At 36.4% G+C, this 17,348-nt stretch overlaps 1 protein-coding gene across 1 annotated transcript; it reads right to left on the bottom strand.

Moving 5' to 3' along the window:
- Window positions 1–166: 166 nt before the first annotated feature.
- Window positions 167–17,055, bottom strand: LOC113097484 (cdc42 effector protein 4-like). The gene is given in 4 exon segments (XM_026262704.1): window positions 167–258; window positions 261–855; window positions 858–1,355; window positions 16,784–17,055. Coding segments are annotated over 3 exon segments (990 nt in total). The 5' UTR covers window positions 1,161–1,355; window positions 16,784–17,055.
- Between the last annotated feature and the right edge of the window lie 293 nt (window positions 17,056–17,348).

Raw genomic sequence — 17,348 nt, 5'->3', positions numbered from 1 at the left:
TTACAAGGGCTAAAACATACGTTTTCCCTTTCATCTCCATTATATAATAATCATCTCCAAGTCAGCATGGGAGCTTTACATCTTCCAATCGACCCCAACAACCTCCTCAACTCACTTCTGTAGTTAAGTCTTGGCAAAGACTGTTCACTCTACACACCCTAATCTCTTAATCGTCGTCATCATCATCCTCATCATCCATGTAGGAAAAGTCCTCCCTATCGTCTTGAATGCGAGGTGTGCTGTACTTTTTGTTATTCATGATCCCTCATACATCTGATTGTGGGATTTTTCATCCAGCATGGTGGATCCTGAACTGGAGAGGGAACAGCTGTCCAGGTGTTGATGGTTCATGGATTGGAGCTCTGGAGTGTAAGGGTTAGTACCCCTGCCTTTGCCGTGGGGGCCGGATCGGAGGAAAGGGCCTCCTTCTTCAACCTCATTGGGTGGGAGGGCTCTGGGTGGTGAGCTGCGCCCCTCATTACTCTTCCCTTCTTCAAATCCCAGATCGTCATCGTCAAAGCCCTTCTTGTCCATCACGCTCAGGATGTCGCCCAGCATGGAGGGACCCAGATCAATGTTGAAAGACATGATGGACTCGGCATGCTTCATGCCTCCTGTGTATGGAACCGATGGACGCAAGTCAGTCAGCTCTCCAAAACTCCTCTCGTCCAGCTCCACGTCTGATACAACAGGCGCTGTGGCTCCATTAAGCGGCTTTACTTCATCTTCTGGAAGTTTCTTTAAAGGACTTGAGGACACGCTCTTGGGAAGGTGGATTCCAGTACCTCTTCCTGCATCATCCTCATTCAAATATGGCAGCGAGATTGCATTTTTTACACAACTTGGCGAACCACCAGGGGCGCCAGTTTTGAACTGTCAGTCTTGTCACGATTGGCCGACTGGGAGCGCTTGCTGCTTCGGAAGGTACGGGAAAGGAGGCTCTGTTTAGGAAAGTTTTGCTGTACCTCTGGCTCCTTTGGTGGCTCCCCTGAGTGACTGCTAAGAAAGGTGGTGTCCCCAAATGCGTCACCTCCTCGACCCACGTGCATAGTGTGACGGAAGTCTCCTAGAGGTGCGCTGATCATCTCCGCAGTCAGGTCAGAACGAGAACGCCGCTTAGACTGGGAGGACGAGGACACAAGCTGCTTCAGAATAGGCATGATGACTTCTCAAATATGGCCCACAGAAAAATAAAATCACCAAAGTCTTTCGTTGCCAAGAAATTAGTCACTCTTTCCTATGACGGTGTAGATCCAGGACAGTGGTCAGGATGAAAATTCTTCCACGTATACAGGACACATGGCCATTTTTATCCTTAAAGTATAGAGTCCAGCTTTCAACATCTGCAAGTTGACCTACAACAGAAGAGAAAAAGACATAAATGTCATTTTATTTTATAAGGCTGACATTGTATTACCAAATTGGAAAAAGATTATCTTTTAATTATTGGAATTATACATGCTATTTTGGACCGTGCAAATGATATCACACATTAAATGTATATCCCATTTTGTTTAAAAGTATTCATTTGTATCAGAAACATGGCTTTTTAGAAAGAAAAAAGGTAGAACAAATTAATTAAGCATTTCAACACTAAAGCCTCTTGAAGTATAATGCAATATACCATAGGTATAAGAGGTCGGAAAAGAAATTAATATTCCATCCATAAAGCCTTTTATTGTTCTTGGAGGAAGTTTGGTCATGAAAGGGTGACACGCTGCAAAAGTGTTGATTTACAGAGCTCCTGTAACTGAAGGATTTACTTTAGCATAGGGGCCACCACACCACCACATAGCTAATTTAATTATTTAATAAAAAGAACAATGTTAATTTTTAATGAGAGTTCTACTAAACATGAAGTTCAAATGAAAGTGTCAATTTTGCACAAATGAAAACAAAAGGTTGCAATGCAGACATCGGTTTGTAATGTGGTCCAAGGCACAAATCCAAAATGCATTTAGCAAATTGCAAATCCCCTTTCTCTCCAAATCCACATTAACTTTGTGATTACATAACCATGAGCTCAGAGGATCCTGGGAGCCTTACGCTGTAAAGGGTTGCATTTCTTCCTAAATTCAACTCAAACCAGTGCAGAATTCTCTGTAGTATGTGCCAGGCTCTTATATCATGAGGAAATCTAGACCTTTACTCTTTGTTGTACTCAAATGCAGCTGCCTGAGATTTTTCTTCCAGGCATAGTGCTGACAAGGTAGTTTTTCCTTTTCCCCAGACACCTTGCTTGCAATTTTTACCCTTCTTTTTTATAACTCCTTCCTTTTCATATGCAACTAGGTATGGGAATATATTAAGGACTTTAAAGATTCCTTTTCCATTTCATTTCATGCATTTATTTGCCTTTGAGGCTGGTTCCAAATGATGAGAACATTTTAGATTGTCAACAGTTATTGCAATCAACAATTTAAAAACTCTGTTTCCCATAATTATGTTTAGTGTTTGAAACTTTCATGATTTATTTGCACAGACAAAATTCAAAGCAGTAAGATAATGGCTAAACATTGGTTGTGATCTGTATGTCGCATTATTCCACTGATGGAATGGCATGGTTTATTGAGGTTCCAAAACTTTTAAAGAAACCTTATGAAAAATCAATCTTTTCTGGATTTTTTTAATAAGTAAATACAAATATATAATGTAATAAATGTTACATATTACAATATAATGTAATGTTCTTAAATAATGTTAATAAAGCAAGCAAGCAAACTAATAAATATATACAGAAATAATATAATAAATACATAAACCAAATAGGCAAATAATTAAGTAAACACAATAAAATAAGAAATAAAACTTATACCATTGTACCAAAGTGCTTCTGAGACACTTTTTTTCTAAATGGGGACTTTTGTTTTGAAGAAGAACCAGTTTTTGTTTCTCAGCCCTATTTGAAACCACTTTTTTCTTTCCATTTATATTTCACCCCTTTACTTTGTCCTTTCTTTTAAAGTCAAATTTATTATGTCTTGGAAGACTAATGATGGTTGTATCATCCTGTAATGTCACTGTAGAGGGAATTGAAAAAGGAAAGTGAAAAAAAAAAAAAAAAAAACTTGTACGAGAGAACTCAAGTGCTCTTAGTCACTGGGTTCACTGGACTTACTGATTCCCAACTGGGTGCTGTGATTTATGGTTTAATAATCTGATTATCTGCTTCTTTACACAGAGGAGGCCTGTTAGCTTTGACTGAGCTCCAACAGCAAACACAAGACTTGAGACGCACCAATCACTTAAACAAACCAACATCAAAGACACCGAGTTGTACAACAAACATAATCCTTAAAAGACTAGTCTGATTTTTCTGAAACCAAGATGTAAACGTATCAACATAGTGCTCGTTACCGTCTAGACGGTTGTTTGCAATTCTCCATGTTTCCAAACATGACTTCATAGCCACCCCTGGGTAGTGTGCATGCCATCTGGATGAATGAGATCCAGGCAACAATATTCCAAGACACGTCACCCCACCAAAACATTTGCATCTCTGACAACAAAAGCCCATTGAGTGACCGTAGCTGTGAGCGAACAGAAGAGGGTTTGATAAACGATAAGCTCTCCACTTGAGTCAAAGAACTGGGCGTCCCCGTGGAGGATTCAGCTCTGCCCGCTGGCAAGTTGACCTCATTGTTGAATCACAGCATATCGCCCCACTCTGAAGTCTCTAGATAGATATGTTGTGTGTTTGCATGCATGCACAGTAATGCAAGTCAGCCTCGTTCCTGAATAAATTAGGAACATAAATCAACGGAACCAAGAAAGGGCAGAACATTATGAACTTTAATGCCGTAATGGTAAACACAAAACTTTAAAACTTTGCAAGGATTTTAATAGATTCAAATTATAATAGAACATAATTTAAAATATGGCAACTGTTTAGCAAGTTACATTTTAAAATGAAACATTTGCTTAAGTTAAAGCAAATCACATTTGAGGTATTAACTCTGTTGTAGAACAGAATGTGAAAGTTTCTTCAAGTAATAATCAGTGATAAATAATTACTCATAAATTGAAAACCACTAGGAAATTCCCGAGGGAAACCATGCAGAATTGGCTTGAAAATTGATGTCATGAATCACAAGTGAACAGATCTATTCCTCCAATGGTAGGGAAAATAACTTCAGTATATATGGCTCAGGAGTCATGATCAATTTCAATATATTCTGGTTTGCTATTAAAATGTTATATGCAATCAATTCAGTATGTTCTATCAATTAAAGTATTTTAATCCATTAATCCAAACTAAACCTTTAAATTAAATTATTAAAATATACCATTTCACTCTGAACTGCCAAGACAAAATTTTCATTACAAAATCGGCATACAATGTAAATTAAAAAATATATAGGCTACATTGGCTCATACATTTTAACCTAAAGTCTTAGAAAAATGTAATGAAATAAAATAAAACTAAAGTAAACAAATCCTTGTAAATTCATCATAATCATCATCATTTATGGGAATTGGACGCTAAAATGAAAAAAAAAAAAAAATACACATATATACATATACATTTTCTGAAATATTGTTGGTATTTTTAAAACAAAAAGGAGTGATTTTAACAACAAAATTACTTTGTTTTCGAATAATAATAATCACTCTAATTCATTATTTTATATGTATTCACCTTATGTCTCTAAACATCATGAATTGAATAACTAATAATCACAAAAATGCTGAGAGACTTTGGTCCTGTTCGTGCCCGTCTCCAGTAATCTAAACGCTTCATTAACAGCTCCACTCGGGGGATTTGAGAGCATGTCATTTGAGTTCGGCATCATTACACATCAGTACAAAATCCTAACAGCTCCTGAAAGACAACACACCAGCTAAATATCTCTCTCCCCCTCTGGACACATGTTTACATATCAGAGCTCACTGGAGAACTACAACTTCACAGCTGCACGGACCCTCGTGATCAAACTCAGTCAGGGTCTAAGCACACATCTGCATTGCCTCGTTACACAGCCTCCAAACTGGGATACCAGGAGACCCATTTCAGTCTCGCCAACATTCCTGAGTGAAGCATGCAAACACTCTCACAAGAAAAAAATATATATATTAGTCCGTCTCGTCTGGCAGGAGGCTGTTATGGCAGTGAGGGAAAACAACAAGGGTTGGATTGTGGGTTAAAAACTATGAAATATTTTTGGTTTAAAGTATGAATGTGGCCATCAAACCCACAGCCTTATTTATATGAGGCACTTCTATGCACCATGAGAGACTAGGGCCAAGGAAAATAAAGCAATCATTGTATAAATGATTCCTCTTCACCACAAACCTCATTTGTCTCACGCTGTTAACTCATGATGTCACACTCTCTTGCGTAAGGTGTATCTCATGCAAAGCACATGGGAGGAAGTCATCAGACGAGAGGCTCCACTGCATGAACCGCCAGCTGTCATGTTACTGTACTTTTATTCATAGACCTGTTTTAATCTTTTAAGAGTGACATAATTACTTATTAAACAAGGTACTACTGCGCTCTGGAAAACATTCTAACCATATTCCATCAAAAAAAAGCAGCTCTCTGTTGTTATTATTGTGTAATTCCACATGCCTTACACATAAAATTTTAAAGAAGGAATTAAATGTGGTTTCATTGAAACAATTAACTAAATATCACCCTTCATGTAGAAAATATAGTAATTCCTAAAATAGTGCGGTAACACACATTCACAGAAAATGTTCATTGAAATCAACTTGTTGTAAGCATAAAAGAGCCAAACAGTTGTCAGACATCATTACGGACTACAGTTATAACCTGTTTTTCCTGTTAACCCCTCCACAAGTCTAAGGCCTAATATGGAGACAGATAAAGTGGTAAACAAACAAATGGAAATGTACAGTGATATGGAGAAGACATGAAGGCACCCAACAAATCAACCAATAGAATCTCCTTTCACACCAATAAAAAATCTAGAAGAACATGATAAACGTAATGTGTGTATATCCGTTCGTGCCAACATGAGAAACACTTGAGAACCGGTTTTAATACAAACACAGTAAGCACAGGTTAAAGACACTAATGCTTTAGCTAAGTGCTAGCTTATGGAAATTGACATTTTCAACACTGTTCTGGTTGCTCTGTGCCACACAATCACGATGGAGGTCAACTGGAGCTTTTGAGTATCAAAAAAGACACACAAAACAGTCTTATGTAGTTCACAAAACTAGTGCACCATATTCCAAGTCTTGTTTAGAAATCAGAGAAGAACAGGATGGATGTCAGGATCAGATTTTAGGCTGTTCTTCACACAAAGCTATTATATGGCTTCAAAGGAGAGTGGGAACGTATCAGTATACCGCCTACAACTTATAGTGCCTTTAAAAAAAATAAAAATAAACATTTTAAGTTTGAAATCACCAGTCCTTATTCACTTACATTTTACTGAAATAAATGACCAGGGTATTATTTCAAATGTAAACTTTTGTGTTCAAGCAGAAGGAGGAAAGTTTTGAAGTGATGTGAAAGTAATTAAATGATGACTGTGTTTTTATTTGTCGGTTAAACGATTACAGGACTATTAACAGATTCTAACTCTGAAACACACACAAAACAACCCTGAGTTCAGCATAATACTATCAGCCTCCCAGTCTAGTCTCTCAAAGTTTTCTCCTGGCAGGATATTTTTCATTTACTTAGTCAGGACTCAGCAGCCAGCGGGGTAAACAGATATACTGTGTGTGTGTGTGTGTGTTTGTTTATGCTCTTTGAGGTTATCTTCCAAACATGCTGAAACTAACCACAAGGATTACACACTAGAAGGAAAACTTTAGAAAACACTAAAGTCCATGTTTAAACCAGAGAGGCCTCATATGCCACACACAAACACTTTTACATCTTTTAACCATCTAGCCTGACTTAGCTTTTACAATATACCTCTAAAAGCTTTACCTTTTTCTCAAAGCAAATGTTACAGCTCACATTTTAATTTGTCTGTCACTCTTCCTCAAGGTGAAGGTTGCAGCTCTGTAATCATGGCGTATAAAGAGACAGAACGTGCCCTACTAATCAAGCAGATGATGGACTTTCCACATCCTTTCCACTCTACATTCCTGCTGACTTCCTCTGCCAAAGGCCCACGGGTTCAGATCTAGCCAACAATCCTCTCACAGCTGTGCAATTCTGCATACAAACAGAGAACTTCAAACCCAGGCTGAGGAGAGCAAATAAGAATTGATTTTTGAAAATGCAAACATCATAATCTGGTTTGAACTGCTAACGAAGAGGGACTGCTTGAAAATTTAGGCCCATAACCCTTTCCAGTGGAATAGATGAGAATGAGAACGAGAGAGCCAGCAGTGCCGTGTCTGTCCTGGGTGTTGCCGGCAGTCTTGGGGCCCGTGTGTCTGGGACACAAGCATCAGAGTGTTGAGGAAAAGCATACACACACCGAGTAGTGCCATCTTGGCAGAGGTGCTACAGAATGGCACGCCAGCAGGCTGGCCACAGTCCTCCTAGAGCATTCCCATCCAACTTCTCATCAGACAGAGAGAAAATCAGGCCAGTGTCTCTGAACAGTTCTGATGGCGAGAGTAGGTAATCCCTTAATCTAAAAAACTGTACAGTGTTTGTGTCACATGACCACATTAGTAAAAGGGTCCATCATATGTGAAATGTTTTTTTATTTTATTTTTTTTTAAATAAAATTTTGACTACCATGTAGATAATGTACATTAAGTCAAAGTCTAAAATTATATATATTATATGTGCATATTACGAAACAAAAAATAAGTTTGGATATATTAATAGTAGGAAATTTACAAAATGATTTCATGAAACAGGATCTTTACTTAATATCCTAAAGTTTTTTGGCTTAAAGGAAATATATATCATTTTTACCCATGCATTGTATTGCTTGCTATTGCTACAAATACACTATACCTGTGCTACTTATGACTGGTTTTGTAGTCCACATATGTAAAAACAGCCACCTACCAATTTAAAGTACCCAATAAATGATGATTTTATAAATTAAACTAACTAATATTTTAAATATTATTGTAAGGATCTTAATAAACATACACGATTTTAATACTTAAATGCTTTTTAAATGTGATTTTTGGTTATGGGATATCAATTTGCCATTTTAATCGTATAAATGATAACATTTTAAAATTAAATGTACTTACGACAGATGTGTATTAGGAATGGGACTGGCCATTGATTTTATTTGATCATTTATGTTCACAATTGTATATATTTACATGGCACAGCTTACCCCACTGTGGTCCATCATGCACCTCACACAGCTACAGTTTATGAATCACTTTGCACAAATCAAACAGATGAAGGTGACATTTCTCGACTGACCTTCTCAAACAGCATCAAATTATGAAATGCAGACTTTGGACAACATGTGGTCATTTATCTTTTTGGGTTCAAAAGTTGAACTAGTTTAGAAAAGATGAAATACAGCTGAAATCAAAAAAAAAAAAAAAACATTTTCACCAATCCTGCTGTTTCTGTAGATCTCTATATATGATGTGTGTGCCAATAAATGTGTCTACAGAGTGATTCATCGCCAAAGGAGGCTCGGGTTGTTTGTGTTATACATTACAGACAGTATAAAGCCCGTCTTTCAAAACATTTTCCTTCACAGGTACACAAGACACCAGTCCAGCAGCATTTTTTAGCCAGCACCCAAGAAAAGATAGACCTATACTTTACAACTTTCTGTTTTGCTAGTAGGAATTCCCCATCGCCATCAGAACAATACACAAGAAGCTTGAGAAACCCAAAGTTGCACCATTCAGTGATTAATGACTTTTTAGATCCTCTCAAAGACTGAACCAGATTATACATTTACAGAGAAACCACCAAATACTTTCAGCTGAAACAATCCAGTCTGAATGACCTAAAAATACACACTCACACAACCCACAACAAGAACTCCCACAATCCTTTGCACCTGAAACACAAACTTACTGGGAACATCATACATATACAACTTCGCTGCCGTGTTAGTTTTATACAAACAAAAGCAATTGTTATCATTCATCACTTCGGCGTATCTCGGAAGTCATGCTGAACATAAATTTAACCTAATTTTGAATATTTTTTTTAGAGAAATAGTTACATAAATAGCTAATAGTTCAGATGTGTGGTTTCATTTACTACATATGTTTTCAGCCTCTGCTGCCTTAATATATGAGCACATGAACAGATGAAAATAATCTCTAGAACTGCTATGGGAGCCACTTCATCATCATTTTACCATTTCGTTTGAGAAAAACTATTACCATATCAAAAAACAGAAATGTAAATGTCTTCACAGCAACCCGTCAAAACAAAAGTTTGGTTTAACTTGAAGAAACTGTGACAGAAATATTTTACTTAATGTAATAGTGATAGTACAACTAATACAATTATTATTAAAACTACTGTTATTTAAATATAAACATTTCATAAGGCCTTAAAAATTAAATTTTGGTTATACTTTTAATAAATTGTTATTTTGATACAGTAAGTCCCATATTTTCAATTAACAAGACATGCTTTTTGATTAATAAAATGCAATTTAATCATTAAAACGTAAATGGAAAAATTTAATGGAAAAAACAGAATTTGGGAAAAAATTTCATAGGGCCCTGTTTAATAAAAGTCACGGCAGACGAAAATATAGCCAAATAAACACCTTAAACAGTTAAGACCTAATTCATCACAACAAGTTGGAAGCAGTCAGAGCTCTTTATTCCATTCTTTCTTACTTATAATTAAAAGATTGAAAAGACATGAACAAGTTTTACTAGTCAGAAACTCATAATTGTAGTAATTGACGTCATCTACAAAGCATCAGACAACTGTCCTGCAATGACGCAATGCCAATTAACTTAAAAAAAAAAAAAAACCTGAAACAAAAGCATTCTCATACATGACTTTTCATCAGATAATAAACCCATGTTAATCCTTTTAAGGGGTGACTCAGCATGGTGACAGCAGTCTTTGTTTATGTAAGCATACATTGCACGCATGACGTGTTTCATGCACTGATTGCTAGCATACATCTGTCAGTGCGGTTCAGCTCTAGCAGGTCTGAAAAGAGCAAGGCCTCACTTTACTCTTCAAACCAGATGTTCCTGGTCACAAAAGAAGAGTATCTCCAAATTAGTTCAGTGACTAAAAACTATTTCTCAAAGCTGAATCGATTGCAAAGTCACCATTACAAATATTTACAGTGGTTGCCAAGAAAACAATGATGGTGGCAATAGTGGTTAATGCATATTAGAGCCACTCTACAGTTTTGGTGTTTATCATGACAGTATAGGCAGTGCCTTTGGTAAATGTAGTTTCAATAGCATCATTTAGTTACTTTCTGGACTAGCAATCACGTTAAATACTGCCTTAATCACTTAATCTGAAATCAACAACACTTAAAGACCAAGATTGATTCCTGCCGTTTAAAATTAGAAGCATGACTGAGCCGATCAATACAACACTCTACCTTCAACACACACGCTGACCTACTGTCGGAGTTTACTGAAGCATTGAAGTGATCCTCCACAGGACAAGGCCTCTGGAAACGCCCAACTGTCTGCCCTCAGAGACACTGAAACTGTGGAAGTCACAGCGATCACAATAGGCTTAAATAAACAGGCCACAGAAATAGAGCTTAACGAAGAAATCATTTGAAGTATGAGCCAATTCCTTTACACAAACACAAGGAGGATAAATGTATCTAATATGGCCATAGCTACTAATGAAATTAAACTATTATCTTTGAGATTGTGATACAAGTTGAGTTTGCTCCTCACAACACAACGCAATACAGGGTCATCCATCCAGGGTGCTGTTCTGTGCAAAGCATAGAGGGTTACTTATGATAATGTATAGCACAAGGAAGGACCACTTCTATTCTATGGCAAGTTAGTCAAACTTAAGGTGGGCGGAGCTTAGTGAAAGGTCAATTGTTGGTCTATTTTGAATACAACAAACTGCTGAATTGCTAGTCATCTCTGGAAATATAAACATTCTAAAAGGCCGCACATGATTTTTCCACACATGTACTGGTTACGTCGCCATGAATTCGGGTTGCATTTGTGGGTAACTTTGAGCCATAATGACATAATGACATAGTGACAGAGGGCATATGTTATGGATCTATAAGGATATTGGATTACTCAAGTGAAGCCAAGAGCATCTGGAATGGGAATGGACACTAATAGAGAAAAGAATTCCTCCTTTTCTCTTTTCACCAGCCACATGCTTGAGGGAGACCACCTGTTACTCTATTCAAGAGAAAGAAGTGAGTGATGGAGGAAGAATAAAGGAATGAAAAAAAGACAGTAAGAAACAAATGTTTTTTTTTCCCCTTTCTCACTGTGTGAAACACAAGTACCACAAGCAAGCGTCCAAACAAAATGGCTTTGGAAATTATGGCGATTATCATCATTGGCTCTGGTTTTATTTTAGTGGATAAACAAAGCATTAAAAGAGTACTAAAACCCAAAGAAATTGTTACAGCATTACAAAGCTGTGTGAAATGTGACAAGACTAATTGTTGGGCTGTGCCAATTATTAGAAATAATGTGCTTCGAGGTTTTGACTAAAAGAGAAACGAGAAACTCAAGTCGAGAGCTACTTTGACAGGGAGTGATGCTAATACTGTCACTCCAAAAATGTTCAGCTCAACCCTGAGAAAAAATTCTGTCTTCAGCTCAAAGGAATATCTTTTTAGCTGCTACACGATAGCAGTGACTTAAACCGGTTTCACACCTTTCAACACGATCCAAAACACAGTTATCATGATTTTGTCATCTCAAAAATGAGGGTGGCTGAAATAAGAAAACAATGAATCTCAGTCTGAAATTCGACAGTCGTCATCTTGAAACCAAAGGTTACTTAAGCGCATGGGTTACATCAGGCTGGAGTATGTGAAGGAACGAGTTCTTTATCAATGTTCATCAACACGAGTTCACTACATAGAACATGAATAGTTAACTTTTAACCATTGGTCGAGGTTTTATTAAAAAAGTTGAAATGGGAAGTGAATCATTTTCTAGGAAAACATATCATAGCTTCTTTAGTTGTGAAAACAGAGAGGCAGCACGGATTGATATCAAGTGAGTTAATGAAGACTGCAAGCTACACTAGTTAACAGAAAGTTAAACAAGGTCGTATGACAGGATTCCAGCGGACTCAACGCTACAGGGTTTTGGCCTTCTTGGAATCAGGAGAACTGGCTCATTGCCCAGTGACAGTGGGGGTCAGCCTGTAGGGCAGCAGGAGGTTCGCTTTCAGAGGAATATGTTTCTTTGCCTCTAGTATGTCAGATTCCTGAGGTCTCAGCTGGGCTTGACGCAAATAATGCAAAGTTCACAAGGAGAGGAGATAAATATACGGACTCTTGGCAAGAGCCGTGGTTAAAATAGTTACTTTCCCTTGAGTTCTGATATGAATGCAATACAGTTTTCCCCAGTTCAAAGTCTTCTAAATAAAAGCTAACAATATCTCACAGCCGTTTCCTGTCATTGTATAGTGAAAAGTGTGCTGCTCAAAAGTGATTTTGCATCAAAATAATATTAAACAAATTATAAAATTAATATGTAGCCTAATAATAATTATAATAAATAAAGAATAAAATTAATTTATATTTTTACAAATTTCAAGAATACAAAAATATTACTTTTTTTTTTAGACTGTCCAGCATAACACTGTTAAATAAATTATGTTACAAATATATATATTTTTTTTATTTCAAGCCCTTTTGAACTTCCTATTCATAAATTTGAGCAATGTATTCAAATTATTTCTGAAGGATCATGTGACACTAAAGACTGGAGTAATTATGCTGAAAATCCAGTTTTGCATTACAGCAGTAGTTGTAGTTGAGACCAGCTCATTCTAATCCAAGTCAAGATCCGAGTCCGAGTCAAGATCGAGTTCAGAGAGGGTTGAGTCTGAGTCAACACCAAGACCAAAGAGATTGGGTTTGAGACAAGACCTAAAGCAATCTTCAAGAGTGTGTAAAATGTTTGGTGAAACAATAAAATTGGTACCATACTCAAATAGTATATAAAATATAACATGGCATGTACACTGTATCTTATTTACTTGATAAAGGTTTAACAAATATTATCAGTTAAGGGTAAAGAGGCCATATATCACAGAATGTTTCTTTTGCAGAATGAGGCTTACTGCAACACAAACTCTTTGTGGCTCTTACATGCAAACTGAATAATAGATGTAACAAGACGTTTTAAAAAGTTAATGTGCTAAATTCATGAGACACGACGGCATTTTAGTGCCACGTAAAAAAAAAAAAAAAAAAAAGAGAAAAAGATTACGAGATTAAAGTCGTAATACTACGAGAATAAAGTCTAAATGTTTCAAGAATTTAAAAAGTATAAATTAAAGTTATATTATTTTGAAAGTAGGCCTTTATTGCGCATGTAAATGTGCCAGATTGAGAGCACCGGGAGAAGTTGCAGGCCACCGGATTTGAATATTGTTGTGTATATTATATATTATATTATATAGCGTATATATGTTGTGAATATTGTATGTGCGATTATTAGCAGATTTCATACCATGTTTCATACTCGCAGGGACAGTATGCTTGGAAATAACATTTCATATCTTTCATTGCATTAGCTATTTGTAGTGCACCAGCCATGCAATAGTAAGAGATTTGTGCTTTTGATATGCCTACTTTTAATGTCTCCGCTTTCAAAATCAGTTTTATAGCAAAACACAAATATGTGTCTTACAATAATGTGTTTTTCAAGATCTTTAATGATCAGATTGCTGGATTTTGTGTGAAACAATTAAATGAATTGTTTACTTTATTCCAGTAATATTTCGACTTTTAGTAACTTTTACTTTATTCTCAAAATATTACGACTTTAATCTTGTATTCTTAATTTTTTTTTTCAACGTGGCACTAAAATATCCATCATAATGAGACATCCTGACCTAAGTCCTGCTGCCTCTGCACTAACGTTACGCTAACATCTCACGTCACAAAAAAAAAAATTAAAAAAAATAAATCATTGAACGTGTCAATCATACATCGATTTAAAGAAATATTAACATACAGTAAAAATCTTTTTTGATTGTGACTCGAGTAGATTTGGGAATAAGTCTGATTCCTAATATTTTTTTTGAGTCCAAGTTAATACAGAGTCAAAATGCACCCAAGTCCACGATAAGTTAAAATAAAATATGGTCTCGAGAACGAATCCAAGTCTTGAGTACTCAACACTGCGTAACATGAATCAATTATATTTTAAAATATATAAAAATTAAAAAAAAGGTTTACATTTAGGTAATATTTTACAATTTTTATGTTTTTTAACTGTATTTTGGAATAAATAAATGCAGATTTGGGGAGCATAAGAGTCAATTTATAAAATATTACAGAACAGTATTGCATGTTAAACCAAAACAGATCATAAAATATTATCATCAAATATTGATATAAAAGTTAAATCATACAGCCTATAGTATAGTTCTGTCTTAACAAGTGTTTTAGCTTAAACAACAAAAAGCGTCAAACATCTATGACACAGACTGGATGGGAGGGTGTTGAAGTTTTGTCATCTAGAAAGGCCGGGAACACCCATGATTACTAACCATCATTACGAACAACTTACACACAAACCTGTGGGCTAAATTTAGGAAGGTTAAGCTTTCAAAGCCCCCAGGTTCCACGTTATTCCCTTTAAATGCAGACAATCGACCTCCCAGAGTGTGTGTCGACAGCTGGGCTGATCACATCGCAGGAGGCATGAGTCTATCTGAGAGCACAACTGACTCATGCTGCTGAGTCACAAGACAGCACAGTGATGTTTGTACACGAAGAATTGTTCATATTGACAAGCGTCGCAAACGCTCACATACACACCTCAGTGCTGCAGACAAATCACATTACATCAGCAGTGGACGGGAAGACAGCCAGCTGCATCACACACTTACTCACTAGAGCTGTACACACAAGCATTGAACAAGATGTTGCTGATGCATTTCAAATCAATGTGAAATCTAAAAACTGCACTTTTTTCTAATTTGAACAGAGGCTGCATCACTAAGCAATGGCATGATGGAGCAGAGAATTAGTGTCAGAGAGAAAACGAGGAAAGAAAAAAAAGGGTGGAAAAAGAACACACTGCATTTATCCATCCATTTAGCAGGTTGGCCTTAAAACATACACACACACACACACACACACACACAGTATGACCTTGGCCTACATCTCCCAGGCTACAATTTAGACCAGAAATGTCTTTCTGCCTGCTCTCCTAACTTGAATATTAAAATGAGCTCAGGATATTAACAGGCAGCTTTGACTCCAGGCATACACCAAATTATTTGGACCTGGCAGAAGCTCTGGCAGCAGTGTTGCTCAGAGACACTGATGCACCCTTTCACAAATATTGATACCAGGAATGACAAAAATGTCAAAAGGTTAAGGGTCAATGCTCTGGACCACACAACACTCAAGAAATAAACTTCAAGAGTCAACCCAGAATAATCAAAAGTTGATTGTGCTGTTGAGACAACCCATTAGGGTCAATCAATTTCACTCTGATAAACTTTAACAACACTAGAGTGCTTGCCAGTTTTGTGCAAACAACAGTTTGGGCCATTAGATTAACGAACTGTGAAAATGCAGCTGTCTGACCAATATGTATTATGCAAGAGATGTGACCAATGGGCTCAGGACAATGTATTTGGAAAATGCATCTGGAAATCCACAAGAGGTTCTTGGAATACTTCACTTGGATTCCCGTTACATTGCAACGTGGACTTTTCATTCCTACAAGTACTTACGCAACACTTCATTCTGTTTAAAGTGCAACAATTCTACAACTTTTTTCTCACTTCAGATGCAAGCAGCAAGCTAACATAAGTTTCAAGCTCCAACCAGGCATTTAGCACCACTATACTAATGACTCAAAATCACAAGCTCCACATTTTCCCTTTCAGTTTGCCATCATGACAAGCAGCACGTCGAAGACCCGCATTAGACACCACTTGTTAATTACTAACTCAACTTCACACTCTTGTGCACTGGCAGTCTACAAAATTTCCAATCTGAAAGGTGAAATGCAGATAGGTTTGGTAAAATGATCTTGGCTGTAAAGAAATGATTTAATAGGAGCAATGAAGATCTGTCCATATATTAAGTATAAAAAGCCATAGGTCAGCGTACTACGAAATATCCCTTAAAAAGCCACGAAAGAGAATTAATTCTGCAAACATTTTAAATATCAAATAAGATGCAATAAGCAGAAAAATAAATGAAATAAATTTAATTATTATATAAATGGGTATTAATAAACATTATTACATTAACTTATTACCATTTAATATTTTAATTATTTGGGTTAATCCAACAAAATAAATAAATATATATATATATATCCCTAGAAATACAGTTCTAATATAATGAATACATACAGTTAATTATTTAATGCATGCATTTTAAGGTAAAATAAGCCTAAAAAAGGGAAATACTATGGTAGACATACAGCAAATTACACACAGTAGAGGAATGTCTGAGCATTAACACATTCAAATTGTAAAAATCTGGAGTTGTTAAGTCAATTTGACATTCAAATGAATGAGATACCTGTCCGACCTTGATTCATAGACAACTGCAGGATATAAGAAAGATCTGTATAAAAAAATTATATCATGAAGACACCTGAAGAGCAAATGCTTCATTGTATCTAAAACACAGTGTACTTCTATTTAAAGTTCTGATGGGACCTTTTAGAATATGTCGCACAAACAAAATTATGTATGTAAACTGTAAAGTCTTACCACTGTTTGCTCCGTAGTATTGGATTCCAGGAGCCTCAATGCCAAAGTTGAGCTTCTCATCCAACAACAATGGACCAAGTTCAATGGAATCCCACTCCAAACAAAAGAGAAGTGAATAATAACAAAACAGGCTCAGCCTAACAAATGTTTCCAATATCCTTCAAACTTTAGACAGCTTTATGTGGCAACCACGCGTTTATGGATAATCAAAAGTGATTAAAGAGGACAAATAGAGCGGAATCCTGACGAGCTGGTCTTAGCGTACTGACTGCTCAAAGCACGATGGCGCACTACTAATGCAGTTCAAGAGTCCTCTAACTGTGGCAACGCTCCGCCCACAACCCCTCCCACTTTCATCAGCATAAGCGATTGTGCTCCGCCCCTTTCCAGTGTGTGGTCAGTTTCCCATGACCAGAACTGTAAACTAACATATAGACATTGTGTTTGGAGTCCATTTATTTTAATTTAAAGGTACATATTATACATCTTCAAGTTTTTATACACAATTTTACATAATATTTTTAGAATTATTGTAGTAATGTATTATTTTTTATATAAATGCAAT

This window comes from Carassius auratus, unplaced genomic scaffold (genome assembly GCF_003368295.1).
Source record: "Carassius auratus strain Wakin unplaced genomic scaffold, ASM336829v1 scaf_tig00216316, whole genome shotgun sequence".
NCBI classification, from domain to species: domain Eukaryota; kingdom Metazoa; phylum Chordata; class Actinopteri; order Cypriniformes; family Cyprinidae; genus Carassius; species Carassius auratus.
Note: the sequence above shows the minus strand (reverse complement) of the source record. Positions and strands in the feature narration are given on the sequence as shown.